Consider the following 16,338-nt stretch of genomic DNA (forward strand, 5'->3'; position numbering starts at 1 on the left):
CGGGATTACCCTTAATCCATATTGTGTTTGTGTTGCTGCGAACGGTGTGTGATCTGAAGCATGAATTCAATGCTACTCAGTGATCCCCCCGCACTGAGATGCCTCTGATTAGTTTCACATTAAGGTTATTTTCATGCCCCGTCATGCTTGAGTATGACGCATCGAGCATGGGATTGCTTAGCCACGTTAATAATGTTCAAACGGGAAGAAAACGCGGCAGCATCCCAAAACATATTGGCACATTAGCGGTAATGTATCCAGAAAAGGAATACATTATATATTAAAAAAGTGTATATAATGTATACATACAGCATTCTTATTACATATGTTGATCCTATTTGAATCCTTAATATAGAATCAGCATGAATAGAATCATAAAATAAAAATGTTCTTATCATTCAGGTTGAAACTAGTAATAGTGTGTATTCTCGTACTTCAGTCTTAAACGTACAGCATGAGTTTAGAGTGTACACCAAATAAATCACTCACACATTAGTCACGCTAACAAAGGTTTTAGTTTAGCACATGAATCTTCATTCAGATGTATAAAAAAAACAAAGCACAGATTTATTTGTGCCACACAGCGATGTCACATTAACGGATTCCTTCATTAGAAACAAATGAACTTCCTGAACTTTGAGAACGACCCACTTAACACCTTCCACGGGATCTCTGCTTTATCTCTGCCCAACATTTGCTTTCAAACGCGGCTGTGGGTGGAAGAATCGGGGGGGATAATTAGATCGGCTTCATCATGTAAAGCGAGACTAATCGATCCTCCGAAAGAAGACGCCGCATCCAAACATCCCAGGCTTTTGCAGGGAGGCCACATGAGATGACATAATTTGAATGTGATGATGGTGTAAACCGCAGCATGTGGTTACATAGATATCTGTGTGTGCGGCTTGCCGTTAACGACACCCTCTCGCTGCTGGAAACACACTTTAATGGGTTCAAATTAGCCCCGTCGCCACAATTCTTAAGTGTGCGCTAATGCGTAGCGCCGAGCCACCTAAAGTGAATGGCGCTCTCGCGACATCTGTTAGCTTTGTAGACAGGCACATTTAGAACGCTGCTTGGCAAAGGCAGTTATGGGAGTGCTTAGTGCGCTGGCAGCACAGCAATGGAGTCTCGATGCTTGAGATTAAATGAAACTCCAATTTACAGCTATTCACCTCACCATGCATCACTTTTCAACGCTCTCTTCTTCTTCTTCTTCTTTCTCCTCCTCAGAGCACTCAGAGACGGCTCTCTGCAGGTCGGCAATGAGGCAGCGGTAACAGGGTCGTCGCCCCTGGCAGCCACGCAGCTGGACACAGACGGAGCGCTGTGGCTCGGTAGGTCCCCACTACTGGTGAAAGAAGCATTCAGATCTGTAGTTGAATAAAAGTACATTTCTGTCAAAATACTCCATCACAAGTTAAATTCCTACATTAACATGTTCTCCTAAACCGGCCCTTTCATGGTTTTTAAGGGCTTTTCCTTCATAGGTTGTATAGGTTTGTGTGCATGTAAATCCTCTGGAAAGGCTCAAATCTGAGAAGTTCTGTCCAGACAGAGTTTCTCTCTCGCACGTTTCAAACATTTAAGCATTCAAACATGTCAGAGTAGAGGAACCAATTTGACCATCACTGGTACCCACAAATGTAAAAGAAAGTCAAGGGAATACTTGTAATTCCGTACCACTCCGACGCGCTGCCAAAAATGAGCAATGAACTCATTGGCATTGCAGAGGATAAGCAAAGTCTCAGACGGAGACAACACATTGCGGTTTGGGCAAAAAAGGTATTGACTTGAGAAATGAAAGGCTATCTGAGTGAAAAGTTGTCCGCTCTCCTGAATTGAAAATGACCAAGCTGCCTTGCTATCTGCTTCTCATATTCGGTCTGAACTTAGCTCGGAGAAATGGCTTTTCTGAAAGAACACACACGGCACAGCGGTATGGAGCATTCGGAGGAAATAACATTGAAATAAAGTCAGGTTTTTTTCCTTTTGAGTGCAGAGTGACTTAGAAGAGAGGCTGCATGTAGAGGTGTACTCAGGTACACAAACACTCACAGGGAGGCAGAGCGCCGGAATAGGTGCTGAGAGCCTGCAGCAGGAATACATAATCCTCACACAGCCCCCCCGTCAAGAGCCCTTCTCCTTTTTAAATCCCCTTCAGACTGTTCATCATTAATTCATCTGTAACTTGCATGAAATTAGCCCTGTCTGTCGATCCCCGATTCTGAGGCGCGCAATTCGATTAGAGGGGGCAGGGACAGGGGATGTAAAGAGCTCGTCGGGGAAATGAACTCTCAGCCAGACGGATTAGAAAGAGAGAAAACAGGGAGGAGATAGGGGATGTGGGGAAAAGGAGGAGGATGCTGGAGAGTTCTGGAAGTGTAGATGGAGAGGGAGACCGAGAGCAGGTAAAACATCAAAACCTGGGGTCAGAAACTCTCCCAGGAGCAGATCTCAAACTCTCCATAAAGACGTTTCACGCTGATTTATTGAGAGAGACACTAATGACTTTGAGCGTGCTGGCTCAAAGAAGGGAAACTGAAAACATCATCAAAAGGAGAAAGTAGGCACACCCAGCAATTAGGTCATCACGTCTCCTCAAAAGGACGGTATAAGACTATAAGAAGAAAAAGATTGCGCTGGATGACTTCAAATAGGAAGAAAAAGTGCAGGAAAGTTAAAGCTGAATGGAAAGTAAGGGGCTGAAACGCTTTGAAGTACAAATCCACAATATGTTCATATTAAGAGATTTCCATTTTTAAAACGTTCTATGACTGATAGATAAAACGCTTTAGTGAGACAATTTACATCCAAGTGCTTCAAAGGCTCATTTTGAGTAAAAATACAGTTTTTCCTTTTATCTCTTGTAGCGCTGCAATTCCAGATGAGTCTGATTATCTTCTAGATTAATCGTCTGGTATACAAAATGTCAGGAAATACAGGAAAATCGACTAAATGTCTAATTTCGTCAGTCTCAACCCCAAAGAAATGATCCTTTGATATGATATAAAATAGGGAAAATCAAGAAATCGTCATATTTAAGAGGCTTAAAAGACAGCCATTTCTAACATGTTTTCATAAAGAATCAATTTAAAGGGGTCCTATCATGCTTGTTGGTGTGTTTCTCTTTCCTGTAGTGTTATGTACCGGTAGATGTTTGTGCATTTAAATGGTCTTCAAAGACTCAAATCCCAAAGGTCCGTCCAGAGAGAGTTTCTTGCTCGATTAAACTCCTCCGTTTACTTACGTCAGATAGTGACATCACTATGAAACACTAGCGTCTATATTGGATAGCGCTCCAACACATATAGGCCCAATCCCAAACCAGGCCCGACACACTTACCCCTCTGTGACGGAGTGAACTCCGTGGAGTGACACTCGCGGCTCCTGTCAGATGGAGGGAGTAGCAGCAGCAAGTTTTGGGACGGCCTCCCCTCTCTCCGGCAGAAACAGGAAATGCCGTAACTGTATGTAACAACGGTTTCAAATCAGCATCTCTTAGACACCAAATAAAAATTAATAACTAAAATAAATCTCCAAACATCTTTAATTGTGTTTTAAACCTGATGTTTATAAGCTTCTTAGTTTTTGCAACAGTCTGTAAATATACACAACTTTATAATAAAATGCACACATTTATCTTTTTCTAGACTAAACACAGTTCAGTCAGACAACTCACGTGTTTCTTAATATGTTTATTAGAAGCAGCATATCATTTGAGTTTGGCGTCTCGGCTCGGGCCTCATCACTCCACAGATTTACAAAGAACATTGAGTGATGATTAGATATCGACTATCCCCGAGCCTACAGGTGGTGGTGGGGCAGGCAAGCAGCAGCAACATGAACATGAACATAGCAATAGCAAGTGAACACAGCAATGGCAGCAGAAGCATTACTGCGGCAGAGGCAGGAAGACCTGGCAGCTTGAATAGAGTGGCATGTTTAGGAGAATGTGTTTGGTTGGTTGTAAGAGGGACGAGGTGCGTCACGTGTTAATGTATCATTGGTGCTCGAGTTGACTGCCTGAACTAGCTCGCAGGCTTCGCCCCATTTATGATCCTAAGTTAAAAACATATGAGGTTATCATGAGGTTGTTAACATCGCAATGTATCAGTGGATGTTTGCTGGAACTACTTGTAAACAGCGTGTTTCCTGACGGACACACACAGCGTTGAGACCGGTCAGGTAGAGGCCGGTCTCCAGTCAGCACTGATGCAGACTCGCTGTTAGAGGGCTTGATAGCCCACTCCCCCTCCACACCGCTCCACACTCGTTGGTTTGGAACAGCACTTAATGTGGCGGACCCTCCGCTCGAACGTGCAAATGGAGGGGTAGGGCGTGGTTTGGGATTGGGCCATAATGTGATTGGCTATGGGGTGGGACATCTCTAAGCGGTTGACCAATCACAACATAGCAGACTGGGCTCTGGTTTCCGTCAGAGGGTGAGAGAGGTGCTGAAGCTCAGACAATTTGAGAGCAAATAAAGAGCCTTTTGACCATTACAGCATGTAAACATGTCGCAGTAGAGGCACTAACTACAAATATGAACCGAAAATAACATAAACTACATGTCTATTGTCTTTTTCTCCACCTCACTACAATGAAGGTGAATGGTACTTGGTAATTTACAGCTCTACAACATTTGATTTAAAGGTCCCATGTCATGGCTGTTTCTACTGATAATTCCATTGTTGAGGTCTACTAAAATAGATTTATACTGTGCAATTTTCACGGCTCCACGGATTGGTCCATTTGGACCAATGGGACCATTTGGGCAGCATAGACAGGTATTTTCTGTGTTAGTTTTACTCGCTACAGGGTGTACTTTGAGGGTTTGTGACTTTGCAGACCGTTTACATCCATACAAATCTACATAACACACAAGGGGACGGGTAATAACCAAAAAAGCATGACATGGGACCTTTAAATAAAATTGAACAGCAACATCTCTTTTCAGAAACAGTCGCACAGAAAATGGCTTTTATTTTATCTTGGTTTGTTTTGAATTAATACAGGAAGAAGTGGGTGGTTAGCACAGAAGAGAGCAGCTCCTATAAGGAGTCAAACTTAAAGAAAAGCTGCCGGATTATTTGATGGACAGGTGATATTTAGGGAATGAAATGAGCGATTAGCACATAAGACTAGGGATGCACGATATTGGTTTTTTGAAACCGATACCGATAACTTCCTGCTTCTCAAGACCGATACCCGATAATAATATAATATATATATATATATATTAAATGTACCTGTAGTTTTTGCACACCTGGTGGTAAAAAAAAGACTCGTAGTGAGCAAATGACATGAGCATTACTACTATGAACAAAACAAAGCCAAGAACAGTTTTGACTCTTCAAAGTGACCATATTTATTTTCCCAAATAAAGTTCTTGCCTTTTTCAAAAGCCTCGTCGATAGGTAAAAGCCCCGGTGCCTTTGCAGCTGGCTTTGGATTCGCCGCTAGTTTAGCAGCACAGGCGTCTTCGTACGCTTTTAACACACCATCGTAGCGATGGCGATGTTTCAGGTGACTAATCAGGTTGGAAGTCTTATAGCTCGTTGCCTTTTTCCCCTCCTCGTGGAACTTCTGCATTGCATTTGTTAATACAAATAGCAAGCAAACTACTGTATCTAACTCTGAAACTTTGAAATAGTCCCATACTACTGACGACATGTTTGTTTACTGTCCTGGCTTCACGGCCGCACACCATTTACGTCACAGCCAGGCATGAGTTAGGGAGCGCTGGATTTGTGAAAAACTCCCCTCTTCCTAAACCACTTAATATCACAGTACTGGCAAAACGGGAGGAGCCGAGTAAAAAACAAGCGCCCCTCATCCCAATCCACCGCAGTATCTTTTTCTTTTTTTTTAACCAAAAAATTAATTGTATATTATCGGGGCTATTAATACTTTTATCGGGTTTATCGGGATGACGTCATAATTCCTAATATCGGACCGATAATTATCGGTCCGATATTAGGAATTATGACGTCACCACTACTTAAGACTGAAACAAATTATATATAATGAGGATTTCAGGCAGTGGCGGTTCTACAGGGTGGCACAGGGTGGCAGCTGCCACCTCAGAAAAAGGCCTTGCCACCCCAGCTTAGAAAATCTCTAATGTCCGAGTGCAAGTGAATGCAGCACAAGACGCGAGCCTTGTAACCCCTCCCCCGGCCCTGGCGCGAGCGTGGAAATGGCTTAGCCCCACCATGAAAAATGATGTTAAAGTAAGCAAAATAAAGTCCGCCAACTCGCGCGGAGTAAATTGCACAGACAGCAGTTAGTAAGATTGGAGGCGTGTGGCGTAGTGGGTTGTCCGTAGGTGTTCGGATCAGGGGGTCACAGGTTCAAACCCTGCTGCAGTCAGCATGTCGTTGTGTCCCTGAGACACTTCACCCCAAATTGCTCCTGTCAGGATTGGCCACAATATTGAGTATGTAAGTCGCTTTGGATAAAAGCGTCTAACAAGTAACATGTAATGTAATGTAATGTAATGTAATGTAATTTCAGCAGCCACTTGTCTGGAAATACCCAAGACTAGAAACGGTTTTGAAAACCTTTGTCACGTCGTGATCGTCTTCTCAATAGAACATCTTTGATAATGTCTTCTAGCCAATCAGAACAAGATAACGGCGTGGTGTTGTTGCAGAAAGTCCCGACGGAGAATACTTTTGCGGTAGTACATCTCTATATACATCGATACAACATTACGCGTTGATAGAAATCAACACGTAATGAAATAAGACCCCACGGTTTGATGATTGATAGGTGTGTGGGTTGTCTTTTATTTTGACACACAGAACAATGGGGGCTATCCCCCCTTATCCACAATGTAAAGTCATTCACAGCTTCTTCCCTCTTCTCTCTGTGAGAAGCAGCAGGTTCAGCTTTCAGAACAAAGTAACAAAAAACTAAAATACCATTCATTTTTTTAAATATGTCGTGTAGTAATAGATTTATTTAATTTTTTTCTCAAGAGAGTACCAGAATGTGTATTTTATGTTAGTATTTCAAAAAATCTCCTGAGAGAATCCCCCCCTTTTTATTTACTACAAGACAAATGTGCCTTTTTATTTCATACAGAAATAATCTATACCTCATGCGTGGCGTTTCACTGTCAAGGGGAGCGTGTATGTAATTACATTGCAAATACTGACTTGAGCCCCAGCACTGTATGGGTTAGCCCTACCATAGATTACCCAACACAAATACTCTGGCCCCGCCACTGTTTGCGGTCTACAATGACAGAGAAGAGCCTGTCAAGTTTGGCTGTACTCACCATTGAATCAAAACGCACCATAGCTTTAGATCTTAATAAGTTTGTGAGGCGTTTTGCTGAACAAGATGGTAATCGCCACATTCAGCTGTTATAGGCATGCCAACTTGATGCTCTGCTCACGGATGAGTCGATGAGAATAATAAACTGTTAAGATGATGACCTTACGTTTGTAAATATATTTTTCTTCTTTGTGGGGGTCTGCCCCCAAAAAACTGTTTCAAGTCCTGAGAAAGTCAAATAAGACGGTGTGTAAAACTACACTGCCCAGCCAAAAAGCAGTAACCACTTTGATTTAACTAGGCCAGTAGGTAAGGACTTTCCACTGGATAATAACTGCAGCGATGTATATGTTTTAGCTGAATACACGTTTTTGTAACCCTAACTGATGCAGTTAGTCACTTCTTTAATGTTTGTTCTTTCTGATGTAAAGTCAAGGTTGTAACTGTTTGCAGTGAAGTTGTGGGGCGCTGAACTGTTCTTTTGATTCTTTTGATTTATGATAGTAATTACTTGTCTTTCAAATTTGAAGGAGGGTGAGCAAGCATCTTGAGGAACATTCATCATTATCTCCTCCAGATATTTAATAATAACACTGAATATGTGAATCATAACAGTGATTGACAGCTGATAGGAATAATATGATTGTTAATAGTATCATATTCATACAGACACAAATCGATGAGACAGTTAATTAATGTACTTATCACAGCAGTCTTCATAGATTTGGTACCCCTGCTGGTCAGAGTGAGACAAACTCATTCAGTTATTGTTCAGTTAAAATTCATTAAATTATGTCTGCCACCTTATATATTTTTATTTAAGGCTTTACTGATGTGCCACAATAATGTCACCAAATGTTATTGAGTTAAAATATCAATATTGTGGCTTTCCAAGTTAACATTGTTGATATGACTGCGATTAAATCAGCATATACCTCTGCCAGTGGACGCCACCCCTGAAATTCTCCTGCCACCCTCTTGCCACCCCATGAATATTTGTCTAGATCCCCCCCGATGTCAGGTATATATAATGTTACTTTCTGTCATCACCTTTCATTAGTGGAACATTTTGAGCACTTTTTCATCGTTTCAAATGAGGGAACCTTCACTCCCGTCTATCTTAACTAACTCTGGCTGGCATGCAGCTTTCTGCTTTTGATCATGGCGCTTTGACATATAAAGTGTCAACCTGTCATGTAGATCCGCTGGCGTCACCATGAGAATAAAAGACACAAGTAACTAATTTAGACCCAGAAATAAATTTTTCTAGGAAAATATATTTCCGGTACAGCCTTTTTGAAGGCATCTCCAAGGTCTCATCTTGAACTGAAATCCTATCCTTTATCTTTAAAGGGGCATACCTTGATGATAATTGTGTGATGCCTTCACCCTTGAAGATATCATCTGGGGATTTTTGTTTTTGGCTCCAATCTTGAACATTTGTAAGAGAGAAGCTGGGTGGGGGATGCAATGCACTATGGGAAATGTAGCAACTAAAGGTTGAGTGCTTGTCCAATAACTGCAGTAGCCCTTACAGCCCGTCCACACAGCGGCGTTGGAAGCTTCTTCCAACGTTTCTGCCCATTCACTTTAAATGGGGTGACGTCACTTTTCGCCGAACTGCATTGTGGAAGCAGAGCGGAGCTTTCCTGGCGTTTCAGGCTGCAAAAGTTGAGCAATGTTCAACTTTTGAAGCTTCTGAAGCTTTCGGTGGAAGCGTCAGCCAATCAAATCATATGCCAGTACAAGCTCTAGCCAATCAAACCGCTGCTTGTGTGTCAGGGGCGGGAGATTTATGTGATTGGTTGTTGATCGAGCTTCAGACACGCCCGCAGGCAAGCTTTTTCCAAAGCCGCTGTGTGGACGGGCCGTTAGAGTGGAGATACTGCATATGAATATGGTAATAATTCAAATACAGATACTAGTTTCACCATTAAACTACTCCAGTTGATAACTGATATTAAAACAATACTTTCTGCTAATTCAAGTTTCCGCAATATAATGTTTAAATATGCAAATTACGCATTTGAACATTGGATATTGACATAAATGTGTATTTCGAATGTGTTCATCCCCGTAGTCTGTCTGAAAACATTCAAAAATGTGTGAAATTCTCAAAGTTGGCCAGTGACCATTTTTATTGTAGATTCGGAATTGTAGTTTGAGTAATTATATTCTCTGATTTTCTTTAATATGTGTGTATAAGTGTTACTCTGAACTTCCTGTATTAACCCCCCTGTCCCCCCCCCAGGTGGTCTGGAGGAGCTGGCGGTGGCCCGTCGGTTGCCCAAAGCCTACAGCACGGGCTACATGGGCTGCATCAAGGACGTGGTGGTGGACGGCGTGGAGCTCCACCTGGTGGAAGACGCCCTAAACAGCCCCAAAATACTACACTGCTCCGCCGCCAAATAACCCAGCAGAGACCGAATCTTGAGAAAATAAACGGAGAAAAATAAGAAACCTCCCACTCGCTCCCTCCATAGCGCCATGTCTCCTGCTGTAATTATTTTCTATTTTTGTATACTTTTCATTGCTTTTTATGTGGAAAGAAAATGTTGTTTTAATTTTTGTTTTATATATTTGTTTCTTTCTTTTTTTTATCTGCACCTCCATAAACAGAACACACTTCTTTCTGCCCCTGGCCCCTTCATATATATCTTCTTTTTTTTCAAAAAGCAGGCATCTCTGTGAAAGGGAGATTTGTTATTCTTGTCAGTTTTGTTGTTTTAAAACAAACGCCAACTTAAAAAAAAAAAAAGAAGCCTGCTCCTTTTTTCCCCTCCTCGCTCATTACTTGAACACTGGTGGACGTCGCAGCAGATCTCTGGTGACGGCCTTGTCTTGGTGCCATATCTATCGTCCACATTCCCCAAGCATGGCCCATACCGTACCTTCATGATAGACATACATTCCCCCCCCCCGCTGCGGCTCTTTGATGCTGCGGCCAGCTGGCGACTCCACACAAGAAACTCTAATGTAATCAGCCACCAGTAGCCCGCTGTTCTTTCCTAATGGGACTTTTCAGATATCAGTCAAGCTGCTACAGTGAGAAAGTACACAGTCGAGACCACTCCATCAACCCCCATCGCAGAGCACCCTCCCCAAAAAAGAAAAAACAACTCTCCACTCAATCTGAATCCCATCAGAGCCTCTAGTTTGGAAATATGACTCACTAACACTTCAAGCCGACATGACGGAGAGAACGCTCCACAATGACGCGCATATCATTAGTCATAAGTCAAGACATGAATAAATGTTATAAATATAGAGTATATAAATAATACCTGAGACTGTGAATATGTAAGATGGGTTCTCTTTGGAGAATTTTGCTTCTCATATACTATTGTGCGTTCTGTTTTACAATCCAAACTAATGATGACCACTATAAATGCATGCACTTCTGCAGTGTTGGTTTGAATCTGGTTTTTGTTTCTAGTTTTATTTTGAAAATAATTCCCACTGAGCTCGGAATAATGTTTTATATTTGTTCATTCCCTGTATCTTTTATGGCCTTTTTTTAAAACATTTTTTCCTGGGAGCAGTTAGTTTTGCAGGACATTGAATGGTGCATACGGGGAAGAGGTTGTTACCATATCTGACCTTAAGGAGGTGCTGAAAGCAAAGACTGAAGAAGGACAGACAGGAAGGAGGCCAGCAGAGATCTTATCATGAGGAGAGCTACCACTCTTGGGAATGTCCCGTCAAACAGAAATATCTTCAAAAACTCTTTCTGAGACTTCATTTCTTTTCGTATTTGACCTCGGAGCATTCCTGGAGGACTCTTTTGTTTTCCGGCTGTCCAGAGAAAGACGTTGTTGTGACTTTTTGGAGCCATAACAGCCGCAAACATGGGAAACCGATGCATAATCCTACAGTACTTGCAAATTAACATAGTGACGCATGGGTTTGTATTACTAGTGCGAATTCTGTAACTTTCAGTGAACTGATGCAACGTGGTGAAGTCGTCCACAATAAGCCGCGCTGACCGACTTAAAGGACACTTTGTTTTGATATGAGAACTTTGGCAATACTCTGAGACAAAATCATGCCTGTTCATGGTCGAGTATCGAATGGTCTTGTGCTACTTTTTCTTTTCTTAATTTCCTTCTTAAATCATCATTGTTTTTTGTACAGCCCTTGTGAACTTAGCAAATGTGTTATATGTGGAGGTTTATGTTTTTAGTAATATACACTGGAACCATGTCGCCCACATGATGATATATTCATGTAGGGAGGGAAAGCCCTGAAGCTATAACTGTGTTGTTGAGTGTCCACACCAGGAAACCCTTATTTTCTGATGCAAGACACGTTTAAAATTCCAGCACTATTAACCTTGGACTGGTCTTATTGTACCATTGTTTGAATTTGATCCGCTCAGGTGGCGACATTAATAAAGGAGAAATCCCTGTGTATTCGGATGGACTCGAGAACATTAAGACGATAGCAGTCTATGGTTTGAAACTATTTGCCTTAAAAACCCAATCACCTCTTCTCTGCGCAGGTGACGTCATCCATATAACTGTTTCCTTATTTTAGCCAGTGTATTAGCCTCATCCCCATAATGTAAAGGAGTAATACATAATAATGATAATTATATCAGTAATAATGCTCATACTGTACACAAATATAATCCTGGGGGGGGCTCTGCAAATGTCCCCTCTGGCTTTTTACGAAAAGATCTTCTATTTACTGTTTTTGGAATCTATTTTCTGTTCCTTATTTATGTCTACATGTGGATGACCCTCCATGTCCGGCCTCTGTAAACTACTGTCTGACTGCAAAGCTCCTCAAAGGCCAGTGCCCCGCGTACGAGTGGCATGACCTGAACTTTACTAACTCTATGACCTTTGTCTTGTGATCCTACCACCATGAAATAAAATGTCAACCAAATGGAGCCCCTTCTTGTCCGCCGTCTTGATTTCGACTCCATTTGGAGTTTGCATTTCGACCAATCTTCGCTGGCAATATTCTGTATTCTTCACAACTGTCAGCAAATCCTGTGATCAGATCAAAAAACAAATGTTGTTGGTGTATTTCTAAATGCCTTCTTACTTCCCTCCTTCACCTGTGGCTCTCCGCCTCAAGCCCAAAACTCCTGAGGATATACAATGACAAGAATATGTTTGTTTTTTTTGTAAGGTTTCAGTGTCTTTCTCAAGTAGGGCATGCTAGTTTTTAGCAAATGTTACTCGGGTGCATTTGTAGAGACTCTTGGACTGTAGATTAATACACATTTGGTGCTAGAGTATTAATTGCTCCAGAGAACTGAATGTGTTAGAAAGTGAAAATAATTGACAGGCCATGTTGAACATGACATTTTATTCTTGAAATTATTGTTTACAAATCTTAACCTAAGGTCCACTTTTCCAGAGCTTTGAACCAGTTAAGGAATAATGTGCAGATGCAGAATGAATGCTGGCCTTTACACAGACCAAAAAGCTTAATCTAGCTTTGGATAAACCAACAGAACTACGGGTACATTCTTTTGATTTCTTGGGATTTGTTTCCAGAGACATTTCTAATTATTGCCACATTTCTGCATCTGATGCTACAGGAAATCAAGGGGAAACTTGTTTGATAATAATTTCAACACAAGGTTAACTTGTGATATGTCCCCCATGGCCTCTATCAGTAGATGAAGGACTCAGTTGTCATCATATGACCTGAGAGCAATAGACCACGGATTCTTATTTTTTACTGGGGCCAGGAAATCTATTTCATGGGAAAAGATTTTCCTAGGATCCCCCTGAAGCGAATGCTAACTGTCATTTGTTCTTTTGGAAGCCATTGGAACTGTTTGTAATCTAAAACTTTGCAGCCCCTTGGCACAGTGCCACTATCCCTTATTTGAGAAAAACACAGTTGATAACCAGAGACGAGGTTTACAATCTCCCCCATAAGACCACCTGTTATCATAAAGCAAGACCTCCATATCTAGAAACTATGATGAATAATCAAACTATGATTAAGGAAACCTTGAAAGGCTGGCAAGTGGAATTTAGTGGACTAAAGATTCTTGATATGAGTCCAGGACTTCTTTTAGTGCTCATATTTTATTCCTTAACCCTGGGGCCATTTAATACTGATAGAGAATTTCATTTGAGTCATGGCCAGGTCCTTCTGCATGTAATAAAAGAGCTGTTGGAAGGAGAAAGAGCCCACCCAAAGGTATTGTCCATATATTTCCAGGTGCAGATGAGTTGAAATTGGAATAATTTAGGTACAATTTGGTGGGAAGACTCAGCTCTATTATGAATTCACAGAGGCATTCTTCTTTCCATTGTTAGTTTCCAGGCATATAGAAGCAATCACAAGTTTAGACTTCAGTCTGTGTTCGGCCTTAATGAGAGGTTTCCGCTTATTGTTCTGATTGAAACCTCCAAGACAAAAGGTGTTTTTCCAAATCCAAAGCATTTCATTTCCCCAGCTCGTACGCACATCAATACACTGCATTCCAGTGATATTTACACTTATAATGCAAATCTCCTACAGCAATCTGTAGCGCCCTACCGCTAATTGAAAGGCTGCGATTCAAATGAAAGAGAATCTTCACACGGCTTCATACATCATTCAGTACAACCCAAATCTGTCTTGAGCATTTTCATTAATCCCGAGTTTAATTTATTCCTTGCTAATGACGGAGAAGGACGCTGCATCTCGTGTTGTGTTAATTAAAAATATGAAATGCTGTTGATGAAATAGTTTAGCTCAGTGAGGGATCCTTCTGGGGAAAGATCAGTTTCAAGTTAATGAATCTAAGTTGTTTGATTAAAGGAATTAAAACCAAAACCAAATGCAGAATCTATATATAGAGTCAAATCATTAAATAGCTCTCACTGCTTAGGTGTTAAAGGCAGCCCATTATGCTCATTTGTATAATGGGGTGTTTGTATTCTGTGCCTCTACTGTGACATGTTTACATGCTTTAATGTTCAAAAACCCTCTGTCTGAAACCAGAGCCCAGTCTGCTCTGATTGGTTAGCTGGCCGGCTCTGTTGTAATTGGTCAACCACTTAGAGATGTCCTGCCCCTTAGCCTATCCTGATGTGTTGGAGCTCTAGCCAATAGAAGCGTTATTGTTACATAATGTGTTACAACGTCACTATGTTACAGAAATAAACAATCAAAGTGAGGCGTTTCAGGCAGGGGAGAGTGTGTGGGAGATAAACTCCCTCTGGAGGGAAATTGTAACCTTTGCAAACCATGTATGTGCGCAAAAACATCCATAAAACACTTAGGGAAAGGGAAGACGCTAAAAAGTTCCCATGACAGGGCCCCTTTAAGCTAAGATACTTGAGAGGGTTGGTGGTTACCTATGTGTTTCGGTGTATACAAGATTCACAGAAGGCTAATCTTAATTCATGGGTTGAGCAACCTTCTGTCCAGAAGGTTTTAAGATGTGTCGTTTTAACACATGTCGGGGAATGCAGTTTGTTCAAAGGTCAAAGTGGAGTTATGAATTATGCAACAAAGTCAGGCCCTCTGGATGAAATGTCATCAGACATCCAACCCGAGCCAATCCAGGCCCCAGTCCTCCACATCATCTGTGAAAGTGTTCTTAGAAACATCTCTCAATGATATTCTGAGAATGTTTTCTAAAAACCTTTGACAGCTTCAAAATTAAAAGCCTCGCCATGTGCCAAACTACATCTCACCCCCTTTTGTGAAATAAAGTTTCTCTCTCACAGCTTTTTATGTCCACGTGGAAATAAAAGTGATTTCTCTCTGACGAGGCTCCAGCTGTCCAGCTGCATCACTCTCAGTATAAGTCCTCTTTGTTTCCCTTTCCAGATTTGTTTTCAATCTTTGGCCCAGCAGATTTGCAAGTCTCAAGGCAAAAAGGGGGTCAAAGGTCACGGGTCTATAGAAGCAGCCACCTCAGGGTAGAGGGGACATCCTGGTTTCCATTCCCATGGGTGGGAGACTAGGCTTTGTGCTTTAGAGTCTTTTTGTCCCTCGTAGACTCAACAGGACATCAGTCTGCATGAACTTCGTCACACCTTTCCTCCCCTGCTTTAGTTGTACACATGATGTATTCTTCACATTATTTGGCAAACCCCCCTGTTTTGTTTAGGACATTTGTTTGATTTGTTGTGCGGTTTTTCAACAAATGTGCATATAAACATCAAACAAATTATAGCATTTAAGTTTCAAGAGTCTGCTAATTACAGTAGCCAAAAAATTAGGAGAAATGTGCTGCAGCTCAAGAAATTATGAAAATATTAAAACACAATTGTGCTAACTTTATAGTTCCTGAACATCAACAAGCGCTCGGGTCCCAGCTGTGTGCGTCACTTTTTAATGTCCCTGTTTCTGTTGTGTTTAGCTTCCAGCAGCATTTTGGATTTGCAGCGCTTTTAGCAAACGCTGCGCATGTTTCGTCAAGTTGGTGAATGTTTTCTGAATGCTTGGAAGTTGTTTCTTCCTTTGCATGTGTTTTGGCACATTTGAGTTTTTTTATTATGCTTCTATTTTTAAACTGCAGCGCGTTTCTCCTAATGGAAATGTTTCGGTCACTTGAAGCACGTTTGCACGGGTCGGCCTCCGTAGGTTATTGATTTGTATACTACATGAAAGTGTTTGGCGGCTTGAAAACACAAGTATATCCTAAGTCTAAAACTGAATAACATGCATCGGTAGCAGCCAGCAAAAATGGCACTAAAATTATACAGGATCTGTTATCGAGGTAATGAGCTAAAATTCACAAACACATTGGCGTCGTCCTTTTCATTCTTACTATTGTTCAAGATTAAACTCAATATTGTATCATCATTGTCTACTACACAAATCAATGCTTGAGAAACTCCATCACTTTTACATCCTGGTTGCTAAGAAAACACTCTCCCATACAGTGCTACTGTAGAGAGCTGGCTTTAAGATATCATACCTTTAATATTATTACATCATCTAATCCTGGCCAAGACACCATTTTTAATAGCAGCTATTACAGTGTTTAACTTCAATCCCCCTCCATACACAACCACACTAAAAGAAACTTTTATTGACTTTTTGCAGACATGCAGAAGCCAAAGTCATCTGATTTCCCAAAAC

The 16,338-nt window shown here is 41.3% G+C and overlaps 1 protein-coding gene across 1 annotated transcript in view; it reads left to right on the forward strand.

Moving 5' to 3' along the window:
• Window positions 1-12,181, forward strand: part of agrn (agrin) — a 295,804-nt gene extending 283,623 nt beyond the window's left edge. The window contains exons 36-37 of the mRNA XM_071203838.1: window positions 1,234-1,337; window positions 9,539-12,181. Of these exons, the coding sequence (XP_071059939.1) occupies window positions 1,234-1,337; window positions 9,539-9,699 (265 nt within the window). The 3' untranslated portion in view covers window positions 9,700-12,181. The remainder of the gene's footprint in view (window positions 1-1,233; window positions 1,338-9,538) is intronic.
• The last annotated feature ends 4,157 nt before the right edge of the window (window positions 12,182-16,338 follow it).

This window comes from Pseudochaenichthys georgianus, chromosome 7, assembly GCF_902827115.2.
Source record: "Pseudochaenichthys georgianus chromosome 7, fPseGeo1.2, whole genome shotgun sequence".
In the NCBI taxonomy this organism is placed as follows: Eukaryota; Metazoa; Chordata; class Actinopteri; order Perciformes; family Channichthyidae; genus Pseudochaenichthys; species Pseudochaenichthys georgianus.